The sequence below is a fragment of the Sardina pilchardus genome, chromosome 14 (assembly GCF_963854185.1).
Source record: "Sardina pilchardus chromosome 14, fSarPil1.1, whole genome shotgun sequence".
NCBI lineage: Eukaryota > Metazoa > Chordata > Actinopteri > Clupeiformes > Clupeidae > Sardina > Sardina pilchardus.
Genome location: NC_085007.1, coordinates 20,822,675 through 20,840,444, shown reverse-complemented (window position 1 = coordinate 20,840,444; position 17,770 = coordinate 20,822,675). Strand labels below are relative to the sequence as shown.

The following is a 17,770-nucleotide window of genomic DNA, read 5'->3' as shown; positions in this document are numbered from 1 at the left end:
GGCTGGCAGTGGGAATTACAGGAGAACAATGAGGACGGCGGAGCCATTGTTTCATATTTATTTATATTTCTCTAGGTGACAGGTGGTCATTAAGTGTGGTTGGGGACACGGTGTGCCGGCGGCTTTGAACTTCTCTCATTCCGGCAGGCTTGGGGTGTGTGTGTTCATGTGTGTGTGTTCACGTGTGTGTGAAGGGAGGGTTGAGCGCCTTCATCTAGCTTTCAGGGGTGGAGGGAAAAAAAGTCATCTCCTAGAGAGCTGGCTGCGTTTACTTTTTTTTTTTTAACCTTTTTTTCACTAACCTTTTCATCCTCTCCATGCACATCCCTCCAATTAAAGGCCCCCCACCATCACCCCCGAAGACACTGATCCTTTTTACATAAGTGAACAAAAACAAAACTGCACTGTTGTCTGCAGGAGAGGAGCCTCCACTATGCTGACCGTAAAGCTTTTAAATGGTCTTTCAAAGTGCCCCTGCGGTGCCCGGTCTGTTGACTGGACCGCTGCTGGACAATGCTGGACACGGCGGTTTGCGGTTACCTTGCTTGGCCTCCAGCTCCTCCAGCGTGAGCGTCGGCTTCTTCTCCTCTGGCGGAGGGGCCGCCGAAGCCTCCTTGACTGCCTGGGTTGCCGCGGAGACGACCCCGGCGGAGGTCGCCGCTCCCGCCACTGCAGCCAGCGCTGCGCCGTCCAGGTCCTCCTCGCCGGCACGCTCCTCGTCCGAGTCGTCGTCCAGCCGCACGCGGTTCTTCTCCAGCGGCAGCATGTCGTTCTCCTTGGCCTTGATGGCGAACGAGATGGGCGCAAAGGACGCTAAGACACGACGAGAGAGAGGGGGAGAGAGAGAGAGAGAGAGAGAGAGAGAGAGAGAGAGAGAGAGAGAGAGAGAGAGAGAGAGAGAGAGAGAGAGAGAGAGAGAGAGAGAGAGAGAGAGAGAGAGAGAGAGAGAGAGAGAGAGGGAGAGGGAGAGAGAGTTATTGACAAAGAGTAAACATGACTTGGGCCTTCATTTTATTAAATGTGTTTGCCTCCTCACAGGGAGAGCTTGACAAGGCCTTTCATTACACCCTCAGAAACAAACATCACTCCGAGAGAGAGAAACTGCAGCCATCAAACTGAGAGGCAGCAGAAATGGTGACAAGTTGCAGCTAGGGCATCATTCTGCACTGGACACAAAATGACCCGTCAGGGGGCAGCAACCAATCCCCACCCCACACACACCCCACACACCCCCCACACACACCTCCAAACACACTCCCACACACACAAACGTCCAAGAGCAGGAGGAAACAGGTGGGGCAGAATGGTGAGGAGGGGGGGGCAGGGGGCAAGAGAGCGGGGATGGAGCGGTCAGTCAGCCCTGTGGAGGTGCAGGTGAGTGGTGTCACAGACCCCGAGGGCAGCTGGTGGAATCAACTCCGACGGCGCTTACCTTTAATTAGTTTGCCATCGTCAGGGGGCTTGTCTGACGAGCCGTTAGCCGAGCCATCCGTGTCCTCCGCCTCTGGCCCAACCTGACACAGAAAGATAGAGAGAGAGAGAGGGGGGAAATGAGAGATTGTTCTGGCTGGAGACCTGGATTCAACAACAATAAAGGAATATTTCTAAGTAGAATATTACTTACTACCGCACCCCCCACCAAAAAACAAAACCCAAAACACTTCCAACCACTGCATCTTTTCTCTGAGAGAGAGAGAAAGACACACACACACACACACACACACACACACACACACTCTCATGTCTGAGTAGAACATATCTGGAGTGTCACTGAAATGATCTTAAGTGTCTCGGTGACCTTTGTCAGCACTCCAGCAGTCCAGCAGGAAAAAGTAAGAGTGGGGAAGAAAGAGAAAGATGAGAATGAAAGAGACAGTGGAGTCTAGCAGATCAAATAGAGCTGCAGTGAGGACAACACAGACACCCACTCCAACATCCTATCACAGCTCGTCCCGTAGTCCGATCGTCCCACCGACATATTGTCTATTTGGATTTCCAACCAGTCTTGACAAGGTGCCCCCTTGTCTGAAGTGTGATGACCCCACTCGACCATTTCAATCAGCAGGAGCAACTTCGAGCCTGGACTTGACTGGACTAAACTACATGATTTGTGAGGCCAGTTGGCACCGCTGGGTGACATGTCTTACCCTCTCCCTCACCTTTTTCCATCTGTTTGGCTGTGCCCGTATACATGCCCCTGTCTCTCTCTCTCCTTCGCTTTCCTTTGGTCCCTCGCTCTTTCTGACTCACTCACAGGTCCCTTTACAAGGCTCATTTGAGGCGTACGGAGAGGCCATCATTCATCTATCTCGGACGTGGATGAGGGGAGAAATCACCGGAATGTTCTGGCGCCCGACTATGGCACGCTTGCAACGAGAAAAGGGAGGGGGGGGGGCATCGGCACGGCGAGATAGTGCCATCCATCGTGTCGGCCTGACAGTGAGCGCAAGCCTCGAGGGGCCCATCAAGGCGCCCGTGCGACCATGGCATCTCGTCAGCGTCAGCTGCTTCCCTCTGTGATGGACCCAGCGGGGCCCGCCCAGCGGTGTGGGCTGCCAGTCTGTCCCCGGGGGCGCCAGGGTAACTGCAGCCAGCCACGCGCCTGACTCTGGCGCAGTATACTCAGGTGTGTGTGTACACACACACACACACACACACACACACACACACACACACACACACACACACACACACACACACACACACACACACACACACACACACACACACACACACACACACACACACACACACACACACACACACACACACACACACACACACACACACACACACACACACACACACACACACACACACACACACACACACACACACACACACACACACACACACACACACTAAGGCTGGATTCTTTCATTTTTGTTCCTTCGTTTCCGTTCCAGAATGAAGGAGCATGGCAGACGAGTTGCTTGTGTTGTAATCTATGTTGAAGGCTTCAGCAGACGCCTTCAAGATTCCTTACGAGGGGGGGGGGGAATAAAAGCAAGAAAGATGCAAAGTGCACCGTCTAACAATGCAGCGAATGGACTGAAGAAACGTAGGAGGAGGATGTATTAAATTGGCACAACTAAATTGACTCCGAAAACAGAGTAAGAAATTAACTTTTCTTATCGAAGGGAAATAAAAGCCCCCTGAATTTAATTGACAAGAGCCCTTTTTGCCCCGGACTAGTTTGTTCTTTTTGACGGAACATAAAGTGCACGGCACATTATAAAAGTATCCAGTTGTCGCCAAACATTTTAATTAATTCACTGATTAGCCTAGGCGGAGAGAATTTAGATTTATGCATCACATATTACAGATAAAAAGATGATTCATTTGAGGGTGATCTTTTTATCCTCCCCATTCAGAGGGCATTTTTGTAATTTTTTGCGGCTGCATTTTTTTTTTGCCACAAGCCTTGATATCTAACTGTGATTAAGGGAGAAAAAAAGAGAAGGAGGACAAAGGGAGGGAGAGAGGGAGAGAGGGAGCGATACGGCAGAGTGAGAGAGAGAGAAAGCAGGACAGATAGAACAGCTGGGGCAGACAGACTAGAAAGAAATCAAATAAAAACGTATAAATGGTGGCTGCAATGTTTCTGGTTGCCGGTGGACGCTTTTTTCCAATATTTTACAGTTCTGTCAGGTTCCGGCGACTGCGGAAAGAGCTGGGCTGAGCTGGAGGGAGGACTGGGGGGGAGGGGGCGGGGGGTAGAGTGGTGTGGTTGGGACACCAGCAGCCTCCTCAGGAGACACAGACCTGCAGATTACACCTGCACGCGCGGTCAGTCCGCAGAAATGAGACAGAAGCTCCAGGGGACTGATGAGGGAGATGATTACACTCTTTTTTTTTTCTTTCCCTCTCTCTCTCTCTCACACACACATACCCTGCTGTGTAAAATGAGGGGTGGGCTTTTTCAGAGGAGAGGGGATGTTGGACTTTAGCCAAGTTTGTCTCTTGGCAGTTGTAATGAGGCCTGTGCTGTGTCGTGGTTAATGTTTTAGGTGCTCTGAGGATGACCGTGCGTGCGTGCGTGCGTGTAGTAGTAGTTGAACAAAATCACACAAGAACACAGACACAGGCTACGCACGCACACACACACACACACTTGAACACAGGGGCCTGTCGGTTCTCTACATGCCTTTGATAGCGAGTGCCCTTTAATGCCAGATTAGGTTTAGCTAGTGACGTCTTTGCTGCTCTTCTTGTTGCATTATGCATATGTTTACATTATGTCTGGCCCATTCAGTATTAAAGCCACCATATCCTGTGTAAAGGCATATAATATATAAAGGCATTTTCTCACGCCACAGTAGGCTACAGCACAGATATGCACACAGCTACAGGATGCTACAGGATTGGTGGAGACAGACGTCATGGGTAGGGAAGAGCCACTCAGCCCAAGCATGAAATTGATAATGGACCTTTTTTCATTACTATCAGGAGGAACACAGGAAGCCACACACACACACACACACACACACACACACGATATTGGGTGCTCGACTGAAGAGGGATCGCACATAAATGTATGTCCTTTTGTGTGAGTGTACTTACCTTAATGTACGTTCATATGCTGGGGAAAAACACACATACATCCAAGCACTCGCCATGGAAAATCTCAAGAAATGATGTGTTGCGTGTGAGTGCATGTCCTTGCCCACACATTACCCTATTCAAATGGAAATGCGGTGTGTGTGTGTGTGTGTGTGTGTGTGTGTGGTGTGTGTGGTGTGTGTGTGTGTGTGTGTGTGTGTGTGTGTGTGTGTGTGTGTGTGTGTGTGTGTGTGTGTGTAATGAGAGTGACAGTGTATGTGAGTGATTTGTGCAGAAGATTAAGCACAGAGCTGTGTTTTCACATCATTAGCTTCTTCATTACAGCCTGTCATATGGCATACAGGATGCTTCATGTGTGCGCACACAAACACACACACACACACACACACACACACACAAACGCCTGTGCACACAAAAACACACACAGACACACACACATGTGCACACACACACACCACGCACGCAGTGCACGCACACACACACACAATCCTCCTCACATACAATCTCTCTCTACCCCTCTCTCTCCCTCTCCCTCGGCCTCATCCACATGCAGAGATAGGGGCTGGTGCAGGTGTGCTGCGTTCTCCTTGGCCCCGCTGCACAGATGGCAGCGCTAGCACATCCATTTCCATTTGGGGCGCATCACCTCCAGGCTCCACTCAAGGGCGAGCACCGCCAGCAGCAGCAGCCACTGGAGGCACTGGTGGTGGTGGTGGTGGTGGTGGTTAAGGCTTCTCGTTCCAGACCTGGCCCACATGAGGTCAGTTGCTGCAGGAGATGTCCTGGTGGCCTGGGGGAACGCAGAACTCGAAAAACACGAGGAACCGGGGTGTGGTGGAGGTCACGATCCTCGAAAGTTCCAAAAAGAACAACACAAGGGGTGTTGAAGGTCCACGAGACCCGACCAGACTCGAGATGTGATCTCTGTTGCCATCTGCGCAGAGGTGATGCCAGCTTGTGGCGAAAGAGAGCCAAGCCACAGCTCTTAAGGGCTTAGACACCTCCCACCCCCGTTGTGGTTTTCACTGGAATTATTTTTGACAGGGGTCAGTCGGGAACAGCCTCTCGGGGGAAGCAGGTAAGAGGCTGCTACCCAGCAGTGATAAACCCCTTTTACTGCTGGAAGCAAGAGTTCAGTCTGTTCAAAGTGTAACAGCACTGATGTGCTCGCACAAAGGCCTCCGATTATCCCTGTACGAGTCTAGCGCCATCCCTATACTGCGTGCTATGAGACACCATGATATCATGCGGTGCCATTCACTACCACCCTGAGGTAAAGTCATGAAGAGTGGAGTGATGCCGCACATTGCAATCATGTAGACTTACTTGCCATACTAGTGATCTAGCATTGACACGTCAGCTATTGAGGAGTTTTCTTTTACGGTAACATCTGAGGTACAATACAAGCAGATTGGGCAGAAACGCAGAAAGAAAAGTGCATAAAAAGCTGCACTTTAGGGCTCGACGGGTCGAGTAAGATGCAGAAAACGAGGGAGTTAAAACACTAATTTATTCCTAACCAGCCATTAAATATTCAAGATTTCAAAAGGCATGTTTAACCATGGCTTTCAAATATTGAATATGTAGATGTCCATGTCTTAGCATGTGGTAAAATCTGGGCTCTGAAAGCGCAAAAAAGGGCCCGATGATGCTTCAAGCATTGTAATATATTTGCTTGAACATAATGTATGACCCATCAAACTGTTCAAACGAGTTGAGGTTATTTATGACATTACTTTGGAACAGGCTGCTGGCTTTGGCGATACATATGAAAATTCATGCTTACGCAGCACTTTGGGGGGTGAAAAATAAATTAAAGGGGGGGGGGGGGGTGTCAGTGAATGGAAAGAAAGAGAGGAGGAGAGAGAGCGTTAGATGTCAAGAGGCAAGGGGGTGAGGGAGTGAGTGAGCGAGCACCACCAGTCAAAGGTCCACAGCTGCTGGGCTTGATTGGTTATTCCAGGCATGTTGTTTAAACTCATCATGGTGAATGAGTAGCTGTGGGCCCTGTGGTCCAAGGGGCCGACCACATGACAAGGGGTGAAAATGGAGCTTTGCAAATGGAAAAGTTGTCATTTGTCTTGGCCTTTTATCGACACAACAACAGTATTTTGGGGGCGGAAAATGCAAACATGCTTTAGAATAGAACAGGCAAACATGGACTCTTTTGAAAACAATGACCAGGCTCGATCTTTACTCTGGCCTCCACTGTCCAAAGCCTTCGCTATGAACGCAGAATATATTTTTGATTGTCAGATACTTCATGGTCAGACATTTGTTTTTTTCTTTTTCTACAAGAAAGATGTAATCTATAAAACATCAATGGCCAAAGCTTGCTCTGGGTTTCTCTTCATTAGGGAATTTCTGTTCGCCCAAAACCACATTTTATGCTGATGTTGACAAATAAATTATTCATAGGATTCCTCTCATCTAATAGTGTCATTGCTTAGAGAATAATCTTGTTTAGTTGTGAGCTATAACTTGTAAAAGGTTTTTTCAAGAAACAGATAACTACAGTAAATCCTCAAATCATGGCCTGGATTCTATTCATAGCTGAGACAATATCCGGGGGGTGTGGTCGATTCGGACAAATAAAGCCGTTCCCCAAATACAAGCCAGGGTAATAATTGCCTGCCATTAGGGATATCAGTTAGATTTAACTCAATGAAATAGAAGCGCTCTTCTAAATATTTTATATAGTCGGTTGGTTTCATACTGTTGCCAATGAAAAGTCGTCGTCCTACACCATGGGTCTCCGACACGTCTCGCTCAAGCTACCAGTTGCTTGTTGTCCCCCTTCTGGGCTTGGCAGAGGCTGAAGCAGAACTACATTTAAACACAATTGTTGCTGGAAGGCATTCCAGCCTACGAATTTAATAAAAAGTAAATCATGCATAATTCAAAAGTAACTTAATTTAGGCTACTTGGCTATGCAATAGGCTTTCCATTACAGCACAGCTCACGCTCAATGAATGAATGAATGAATGAATGAATGCGGCTGCCTTGTCTCACAATAAACAGCAGGTGGAAATCACAGTACTCTTTCAAGAAAATGAAACTTAATTGGTGAACCATCAAACACCCGCCAGATTTCAGTACCCATCAGTCCCAACATTTAGCAATATAATCAAACAGTCCAAAAGTAAATTAAATCCCAAAACAAACCAAAAATCATCTGCTGTTGATGCCGGTTCAAACAAAATGCATATCTCACAATAAATGGTGTTCCTTTTTAGCCTACACTAATTGATTTCTGAATAGTTACAGAAAGAGTTCAACAGAGTTGGCCCACTTTAAGAGTAGCCTTTTACTTTATTTCTAAGATTGAAATTCTACACAGAAGTCTAATAAGACATAAAGGCCAGCCTCAAATGCAAGTCTGCCCCAAATTAAGGTCCATGCTTAGCGCAGCCTAAATAAAAAAAAGAAGCCAGCCATAATTTGAGGATTTACGGTACAATGTTTTCAGTAGTTTTTGCAAATCCATGTAAATAAGGCTGTGTTCTGTTCTCATAATGGTGGAATATGAATGCTAAAAGTCCTTGAAAATACAAAGGGGACAAAAACCCTTTTAAAACATTCAATTGTTGTGCAGACACTAGACAGTCTTTCAGACTGTGAATGTTTCTCTGCGGCAGTTATACATGCTCACATATGCACCAGCCGACAGAGAACCACTTCCCCACACACACACGTCCGAGCTTCTTTTGGTGGTACAGGTGCTTAAAAACGTGTGTGTGTGTGTGTGTGTGTGTGTGTGTGTGTGTGTGTAAGCAGCTCTCAGAGCAGGAGCCACAGCTGCAGTTACGGCATGCACCAGTCCACTCACAGGCCGGCCCTGCCCAGCTCTAACGTCAGGCGGCGGCCCACCGCCACTTTAAACAGGGATGTGAACAGAAGAGCAGAGACGTGAACAGAAAACAGACAGAGAGAGAGAGAGAGGAAGCAACAGGTGCTATATTGAGGGATGTGGAAAGAACAGAGAAAGAGAGAGAGAGGAGAGAGAGAGCGAGAGAGAGCGAGAGAGAGCGAGAGAGAGCGAGAGAGAGCGAGAGAGAGCGAGAGAGAGAGAGAGAGAGAGAGAGAGAGAGAGAGAGAGAGAGAGAGAGAGATCAGAGTTAAGGAGTACCTGGAGTTGAGTGAGGACAGGGTAAAGGGGAACAGAGGATAGAGAAAATAGAGGGGAGGGAGACGAGGGCACCAAACATCATCACAGTTAATAGCAGCAGAGCAGAGCGGGCAGGAGGGTGAAAGAAGTGAAAGGGTTGCAGAGGAGTCGGAGGGGAGAAAGGGGAGCGGAGGTAAAGAGTGCCACTTTAAAATTGGAGAACGGAAGAGCGAAAGAAAAAAAAGGTACAGAGTTACGTAACGGCCCAAAATGTCTGCTCTATAGGTGGCCCCTCGGCAGCGGAGGCGCCTTTGGCAGCCCAAAACTACACAGGCGTGTAGGTTTATTTATAACATGATGACACGGGGCAGTCAAGAGCTGGGCCAACAGCTCATTAAGAAGGCCTCAATCAGACCCAGCGAAGAGGGGCCCGCGACGGCATGATTGCGCTGGACACGCTAATTGTGCTGCTTGGGGAGATTTTCTGTGCGAGAGGGATAAGATACAGAGAGAGAGAGAGAGACCGAGAGAGAAAGAGAGAGAGAGAGAGAAAGACAGAAATAGAGAGAGAGGAATAGAGACAGAGAGAAAGGAGATGATGGGAGGGGACGATGGTGGCAGTGCTGCAGAGGAGGTACAGTAGTCGTGGTGGTGTTGGTGGAGGGTGGTGGTGGTGGTTCCTGAAACCCTGATATCCAGCCAGACGAGCACCAGGCTGCCAGCAGGACCCTTCCAGCCAGACAAGGAAGCCAACAGCTGCCCATAGAGGGAGGGAGGAATGGAGAGAACAAGCAGAGGTGGACCAACAGGAAGTGAACAGGAGGGAAATAAAGAGAGGAGTAAGAAGAATAGAGAAGTTCTCTTTTTGCTGGAGAAAAGTGTGTGTGTGTGTGGGCGGGGTGATGGAGATCAAGTGAAGGACATGTGTCAGAGAATGTGATACATGCATCATCACAGAAGACACAAAGCTCATAGCTTAACGCCATTCACTCTGACGGTGAGGAAATGAAACAGCTTCTGTACACTAGGAGACTGTGAGCGAGCAGGAGGTGTTTTTGTTTGTTAGTTTGTTAGCTTTTCAGCATTATGTTACCAAGGCCGAAAACGGGCCAAGGTCTGATGCCAGGTCTGGGAGAAAACAAATTCGCTTGTCGTCTCGTACGTGTTTGTGTGGGCGAGAGTGCGCTTGCTTTGGTGGATTCTTCCATTAGGTAGCCCGAGGTAACGTTCCTCGACAATTCCATATGGCAGGCGGGGGTGGGGGTGTCTTTCTAGTCACTGGTTCCAAAGAGATCAGAAAACAGGATGAATCCTGCTAAATGGTGACAAGGCAGAGAGAGGAGGGGAGAAAATGAGCTTGTAGTGGCTGCAGTCTGATGTGTTGAGGGCACTAACGCCAACACACACACACAAGGAATGCTGCATACAACAGCCCTCAAGGGATGTGCTGCCATCTCACACAACCATGGCAACGACACATCCCCATCACCACCCCACCTCAGGAGTGTTACTTTGCTAAGACACATACTTTCACACACAAAGCAAAAAGAACCCCCCAACACACACACACACACTTCTCTAGTAACAACCAAGAGAGAAAATTCGCGCCTGGCCTTGTCTCTTAATTGCTACCCTATCTTTCTTACCCAACCTTCTCAATCGGCCCGAGACAGTCCTATTATTTTCATTCAGACGAGACACTCCGCTTCGAGGTCAAACTAACATTTATTTCTCCATCCAACTGCACTTCATCACAAAAAAGTATTCAAACTGCCTCCTCAGTCACTTGATGTGTATGGTGTTCCTTATCACCTAGCCTTGATTGAAACCTAAGGTGAGGCTCTAATTTCCGGCTCTATTACTTTTAACGGCCATTCTTTTGTTTTCTTTACAAGTTTTCTCTTTCTTCCAATCCAAATCTGAAAATAAACTTTTTTTTTTTTAAGTAAAAGTTTGAATTCCAAAAGGTGCCATGCCTGCCAAATGCTGCACAGAGGTTCCAAAAAAAGGGGGAGGAGAAGACGAAGAAAGAGAAGAATGAGAAGAATAGAAAAGAGTGGCGGACACGGCGCTCTGTGCAGATGGAGACACACAGACATGACGTAGCACAAAAGAAGAGAGAGACACTCCAGACATTAAACACGCACACAACCCGGTGACAGCCAACATCTAACACGATGGCAAGGTGGAGTGACAGCGACACTTATGTCGCACGGTGAACCAGACATCACAAGTTGTTGTCTCGGGGCTTCTGTTGTTTATTTATTTTTTTCAACCTCCTCAGAATAATAGCATCTGCTGGATTTGCTGAGGGAAAAAAAAAGCCTGTACCACCTCCACACAATCTCACATAACCTCCTCTTTGTAGGTGGAAGTGGAAATCTAACACGATTGTATCGAGACTGACTGAAGCTGACAAAACATGGCAGGCACGAGCGTTTCCACAAGCAGCCTTCCGCAAACGCGCCGACCAGGGGGAGAGTCGGGCTGCTGTTCCTCAGTCTCCCTGACGTCTGGAAGCAGTTGCAAAGCTTTTCCCAAGCTTCCATCTTTTCCATTAAAGAGCTCCAAGCTTGCCCCCTCCTCCCACAATAGAATAGGGTGGTGTGGGGGGATGCGAAGCAATCGTTTTAACTCAACATTGACGAGGCATGGACCAGAAAACTTCCCCACCTCCCCCACCCCCTCTCTATTCGAGGGCCATCTCGCATCTCGGGCCCACGCCATCAAATGGAGCCATGCGAGCGAGAGCTTGAGAGAGAGGAAAACTGCCAAAACAAGAGACGAAGAGAGAGAGTGTGTATATATGATCCTGATGATTTAAGGATGTGCGTGGTTCAGCTTGGCAGCCTCCACCCCCTATTTGCACTAAAACTGACACCAGAATTACTGATGACACACAACCGCACCAGTAATGACACGTAACCCACAGACGGAACACTTCAAACGGCCTGGACAGCCGACAACGTTTCCTACGCCGCCGTCTTGTTTACCCTTCAGGCAGAGTTTAGACGAGAGGAGAAACGCGGGGACGAGGGCGGCAAGCCGCCTGACACCTCGCGGAGCTCAATAAACCAATAAACCACCGACGCCCGGTCTCCTTGGTGACCGGCCGTTTGTTTACACGGCTGTGGGAGACTGCGAGGGAGACGGCGGGGGAGACGGCTGGACCATTACCAACTGCCACTGCCGTGGGCGTGGAGACACAGGCGGCAGCGGTGGAGGCAGCGTTGGCGGCGGCACGGTTCCGCAAGCGTTGATGTGAACCAGAGCAGGACCTGCTCCATCGATCACATCACGGCGTATGAAAAGGAGGTAAAAGGGGCCCATAAAGACTTTTTTAATCTTTTTTTTTTTTTTAAAGGAGATGTATAACTCCAGGAGAAGGAATTCAGGGTACCAAAGTCTGGAGCGCTCATACACGGGTCCATATTAACCAGCGGGTGGGAGTCAGTGGGCTTTTTCATGTGCGATGTACGTGTATCACAGCGCAGTGACCATGTTCCTCGCTGAGTGGTGAGGAAAAGGACTCCCCAGGCGGGGGGGGGAGAAATGGAATGGCTCAGTGCCACTGATGAGCCTAGCAGGCGGAGGTTACTTTCCCAGCCACACAGTAAAAGGGAGAAAAGAGAGAGAGAGAGAGAGAGGGGGGGGGGGCAGATAGAGAAAGAGAGCGATATAGAGAGCGAGTGATTGAAGGAAGGAGGGAGGGAGGGAAGGAAGAAGAGAGAAGGACTTAATTACATTATGGGGGAAGTTTTATGACCTGTTAAATGTTGAGGGCACTCTAATCGCTTTGCCTTCAAATAACCTGTAACGGTCGGGAGCCCACCAGGGAATCAGTGTGTGTGTCGGGGGGGGGGGGGGGGGGGTTGTGGTAAGAGAGGTTTGCAGATCTCTTCCGCAGAATGAAGTCATAGCACTGGTTAAAGCGTTAAACAGGTTCAACGACTCCCTCTCCTTTCTGTAAGACAGGCACGCGCCAGCCATATGCAGTTTCTGATAACTGTACTTTTGCCTTAATGAACTGGAAGAAAGACTTTGGAGGCGACACCACCAATGTACTGAAGAGAGAATGCGGGTGTCAGCCCTCAAGCGTCAAGTTTTAACAACAGGAAACAAAAAGCTGTCTGTGTGCTCATGAATTAACAACCGCCACGAGTGGTGAAAAGACAAATGTGTTAGAGGATGCCACAGAGGCATAGCAGGTGACATCTATATCAGCCTCTACTCCCTCCATTCTAAGCTGCTCAAAATAACTTTGAAAATGAAGCTCAAATGAAATGTTGTATTTTGAGGTAATCAGAATGGCTACAAATGGTTTGTGCCCCTCTATTCAGGGACTGTAATTACGAAGATATCTTGCCCTGTACTGTTGCATGAAGCATGAAAAGGGCCATCATTTTGAATAATTTCCATAAAACCACAAAATCATCATGTCTTCTTTATCTGATTTCCCTGCTATGGTCAGTGGGAAGTGACAGTGAGTGGTCAGATCGGGGAGGGTCAGTTGGGATGGCTCTGGTAACCAACTGAGGCTCGACAGCTTGTCTGGAATTCAGGCTTGAGAGCTCAACAACAACTGGTTAAAAGTAGCCTTAAGTGAGATTGCAACCTGAGAGGAGTTAGATGGGAGAGAGTGGAGATGAGACGTCATACAGGAATTGAGTTTTTTTTTTTTTTTTTGACTTCCAGTTTTAAGAAACAGCACCATGCTGCCCTTGAGGACTAATGCGTTGGTGTTTCCAGAAAAGTACTGAGATTGTGCGTCAGCATGTGTGTGTTTGGAGAGGCTTAAGGTCGTATCCACCGCTACTACCCTTTCCTCTAAACCAGACACTCACAGAACAACATGTTTTCAACCGTCAGTTGTTAAAAACAAGCCTCACGCTTACCAGAAAATACACCTGAAATCCCCAACACAGCGAGACCCTAGATTCTTTCTCTCTTTTTTCTATGAAAGAGAGACCAATTTCGAGAAAACAAAGACTGCTGACTTTTTGCAACAAACAAAACACAAAAGCGAAGGGCAAGCAGCACTTTTTAAGCGGATAAATCAATGCATGGTGAGCCGGTCCACAAACACGTCACATGGGAACCCAGAGCATTTACTCGGCCCGCCACCCGCCCACAACTCCCGAGCCGAGACTAGCGGCTGACTGGCTGGCTGTTCAGACCGTCCTAATGAGGGAGACAAAAAAGCCTGTGGGGAGCCTCAGAGCAGCAGCTCACACTCCGCTAAGAGACAGGGAACACTAAAGAACTGCATGGTGCCTGGGGACCCAAGCCTGAAATTTTGCCATGAGCATGAATGTAAGTTATGTGTACTTGCCTGAAAGAGTGAGAGTGTGTGTGTGTGTGTGTGTGTGTGTGTGTGTGTGTGTGTAAGTGTGTGTAGGGTAGAGACAGATTGCGCGGGCCAGAGCCTCGCGGTGTCGACAGAAGGCATTATCGCTATTCTGTTGACATAGAGCTTAATTGAGCCGGATGCCTAATTAAAGTTTGGAGGCGTGTGGAAATGAATTAGCAAATTGGCCAGATTAGCCGCCGGGAGGCCCTGGACAGGTGAGTGGATCACCGCGAGCGGCGAAGCACACTGCGCCGAGCCCGAGCGCTCCCGTGCGTGGCGGCGGCGGCAACGGTGCGATGAGATGAACACAAAGGCGGGCGATAGCGCCACTCGTGTCCCGCCGAGACCAAACAATACCCTTCCGCTGCTCATTTTCTCCCAATTTCCCTAAACCCCGCAATCCCACACTTTAGAATATCTGCTGTGGAGGACGCCCCCCCCCCTCCCTCCCTCCCCTTCTTTTCTACTCTTGTTTTTCCTCTTAAGTCTCTCCGCTTCGCTTCCAGTCCAGACTAATTTCTCAAGATTTCTCCCGTGTGTTTTCGCTCACGTCCCTTCCACAGGTGCTCGAGGAAACAGGAGAGGGTGAGGCCATCGTCACCGTAAACGATGCCTTCCTCTCGCTTTCCTATCCTCTCACTCCTCTTCCACTTGCCCTGATCTTCCACTCCAGGGCCTCGTAGGTGATGACAGGAGTGTGAATGTGTGTGTGTGTGTGTGTGTGTGTGTGTTGCACAGCATATGGCTGAGAGACAGAGTTAGACTGCCAGTTAGTATGACAGACTCTGTGAATGTATGTGGACGTACGTGTTTGTGTGTGGTGTGTGTGTGTGTGTGTGTGTGTGTGTGTGTGTGTGTGTGTGTGTGTGTGTGTGTGACAGAGGAAGGGGGGGAAAGAGGATTGGGAAGCCAGCCGGTAGCGTCTGAGAGGGACTGATAAGGAGAAGGTGTTATTCCCCAGAGAAATGAGAGGGAGGGATTCCCTGCAGCTTCGAGAGTGCAGGAGCAGGATTCAGAGTGATGGAGAGAGGGGGGGGAGAGAGAGAGGGGGAGAGAGAAGGAGAGAGGGAGAGAGAAAGAGAGAGAGAGAAAAGAGGAAAAGAGGGAAATAAGCATGGGGATGTGAGCAGGGCATGGATGCTGCTGTGCCTACAGCACGGGCAGAAAAATATATTCTGTGTACCTGTTGTAGCACAGGTCAGTGAACATCGTCAGATTCCTGTCAAACAACCAGAGTAAAAAGAGAAGCAAAGCCCAGGAGACGGTCAGTACAGGTGTTCATGTACCGAGTGACCAACGTATGGGTGGGGCATTTTTTCTCACCGCCATTGACCATCTATCCCTCAGTATACGATTGAACTGTTTATAAAAATCCATCCAATACGACGAACAAATTCATGAGTGGACCTCATGCCCTCATTTCCCCCATTCTGAGGATAATCCAACTTCCTGGCATGACATTGTTAATGCAGGAGTCCACTGACTGCCAAGAAACTGATGGCCATTAAAAGTCTGACACTAAACACTCTGCGTTTGTTTAATGGCTATTTGATTGGGTTGTGTTTGAACGTGCGTCTCTGGACACACGTTAGGATACGTACAGCAAGTCTGTCCACTGTCTGGCAGCGAGGGGAGCTTAACATCTGCCTGCAAGGGGCTCGGAGCTAAAAAAGACAGTTGATTCTCTTCCGCTAACTTATTTATTTTATAAAAGGCTTTAAAAGCAAGCAGTGAGGTCTATATTCCCCCCATAATGGTCAGTGAACATGACAGATGAGCTGATACACACTAATGAGAGAGAGGGAGGAATGGAGAGAAAGAGTGAGAGAAAGAGAGAAAGAGTGAGAGAGAACGAGAGAAAGACGGGTGGGTGTGCGTCCAATAATGGCTCCGTAAATGTCAAACAAGCCATTAACGGCGCAGAGTAAACTAAGCGCATTAAAACAAAAGTGCTTCGAGAAAGAGTGGGACGTCGGTCTGAATCACGGGGCGCCGCGCTGAAGGCCCCAACATGGAGCCGGCGCAGTCGGGGGTCAGCCATTACACGGTCTGACCACACCTGTTGCACTGGTCACGGGTTGGAGGAAAAGACACTGGCTACACCTGTTAATCTTAAGAAAAAACGGATAATAATGAATTTGAAAATTAACATGAATTCACACAAGGGAATTAGGCAAAATGGTTGCTAGCATATTGTGTTTGGGTCACATTTGGTCAAACACATTTGGTCAAATTTCTTTGGCATACTGGACTTTGCTCGCTTTTGACAAAAAGTCAGGGAGGTAATTGTTTTAAAAGGAAACACAGGCAATGACTGAAAGTGCCATTTTTACCACACAAGCCTCGCAAATGACCTTATAGACTTGTACAAAGCTGCTGCATCAGTTTGAGTTGATGCCAAGGGTTGCAGCCTTGCGGTGAAGGGAGGTATAAGGAGCTTGGCAGTCCTTGGATGAAAGTCAAGCATAGCATAGCATTAAAAAAAAAAAATCGATGACTTCGGGGTACATGTTGTCTTTGCACGACATCAAGACTCCAAATGGATCCATCTGTCGGGGGAGAGAGGCTGTGGGGGTAAATGCTGAGAGCTCTCAGAGAGTGCCCGACATCACACTTTAAAACAGGGGCAACTCAAGGGGAGACCGGCTAAGCCTTTAGCCATGTTCAACGGCTGTGCGGATCAGACATGGGTGGTTGCCTGGAGGCTGGCTTTGGGCATCGGGCATCTGGCGTCTAGCGTGAGAGCGCAGGGAAATATAGCAGTAACATGGAGTAACGCGGAGTAACGCTTCAGCGATGTTTGAGTAACATTGGAGGAACATTTAGCAGAAGAGTGATGATGAGCTCGTGCTTACTGTAATGACTGTCTCATTAAAATCCCCCTCCCTGTGCAAATGAGTGAGGGGTGTGAGGAAAGGTGCCCCAGGCTCAACAGGCTGAGCGTGTTTGCAACCTTGGTTCTGTAACACACACACACACACACACACACAAGAGGAGGGCCATCCAAATTGCCCTTGAATAACTCAAGTAGATGCCCCGACCCAACTTGAGAGCAGAGAGGCCTTGGTCTGTGGTCTGTGTGCTTCGTTTAAACATGATTTCTGCAAGCGAGCCAGCTGGTTAATTACAAACACAAAGCTTTCCAATGTGGCTAGCAGCAATGTGGACATTCTCCTCAGGGTTCCTACAGCGCTCAATCTCTCTCTCTCACACACACACACACACACACACACACACACACACAGGGTGGGTTTAAGGTCTTTTCATCTTCAAATGATGGCAAAAGGGCTACTGTGCAGAGAGCAGAGGACAGTGAAATTGGGCCTGGTCCATTACACAAGGCATTATTCCCCGCCACTTCCGTGGACAAAAGCAGCGGGCTGTCTGGCGAACTCCATCCCACCTTCAGGGAATATGGGTGCCATCCACACACAATCATATCCACCTATAGTCTGTGATGCACTCAGGATGAGGAAGAGGGGAAGAGAGAGAGAGAGAGAGCGAGAGATGCGGACAGAGGGAGAGATAGATCTTAACAGAGATAGAGCGAACGAGAGAGAGGGGAGCGCGAAGAGTGCGGGGCAAGAAATAGACCATGAAACAGTACCTCTGGCAGCCTTCTCCCTTCTTTCTGCATGAAGTAGTGCTTCTTGAACTCGTAATAGGTGTTGTACTGGTGCCAGGACTGCAGGAAATCAAACCTGCAGGGGAAAGAAGGGGGGTGGGGGGTGGTGGTGTTTGTAATGGAG

The 17,770-nt window shown here is 48.7% G+C and overlaps 1 protein-coding gene across 4 annotated transcripts in view; it reads right to left on the bottom strand.

Annotated features, from left to right (window-relative positions):
- The window catches only part of sfswap (splicing factor SWAP), an 87,519-nt gene that overhangs the window by 46,427 nt on the left and 23,322 nt on the right, over nucleotides 1-17,770 (bottom strand). For all 4 annotated transcript variants that reach the window (XM_062553738.1, XM_062553741.1, XM_062553739.1 and 1 more), the window contains exons 10-12: nucleotides 17,629-17,722; nucleotides 1,433-1,514; nucleotides 541-813 (exon numbers count right to left, since the gene is read on the bottom strand). In XM_062553738.1, the coding sequence (XP_062409722.1) occupies nucleotides 541-813; nucleotides 1,433-1,514; nucleotides 17,629-17,722 (449 nt within the window). The remainder of the gene's footprint in view (nucleotides 1-540; nucleotides 814-1,432; nucleotides 1,515-17,628; nucleotides 17,723-17,770) is intronic.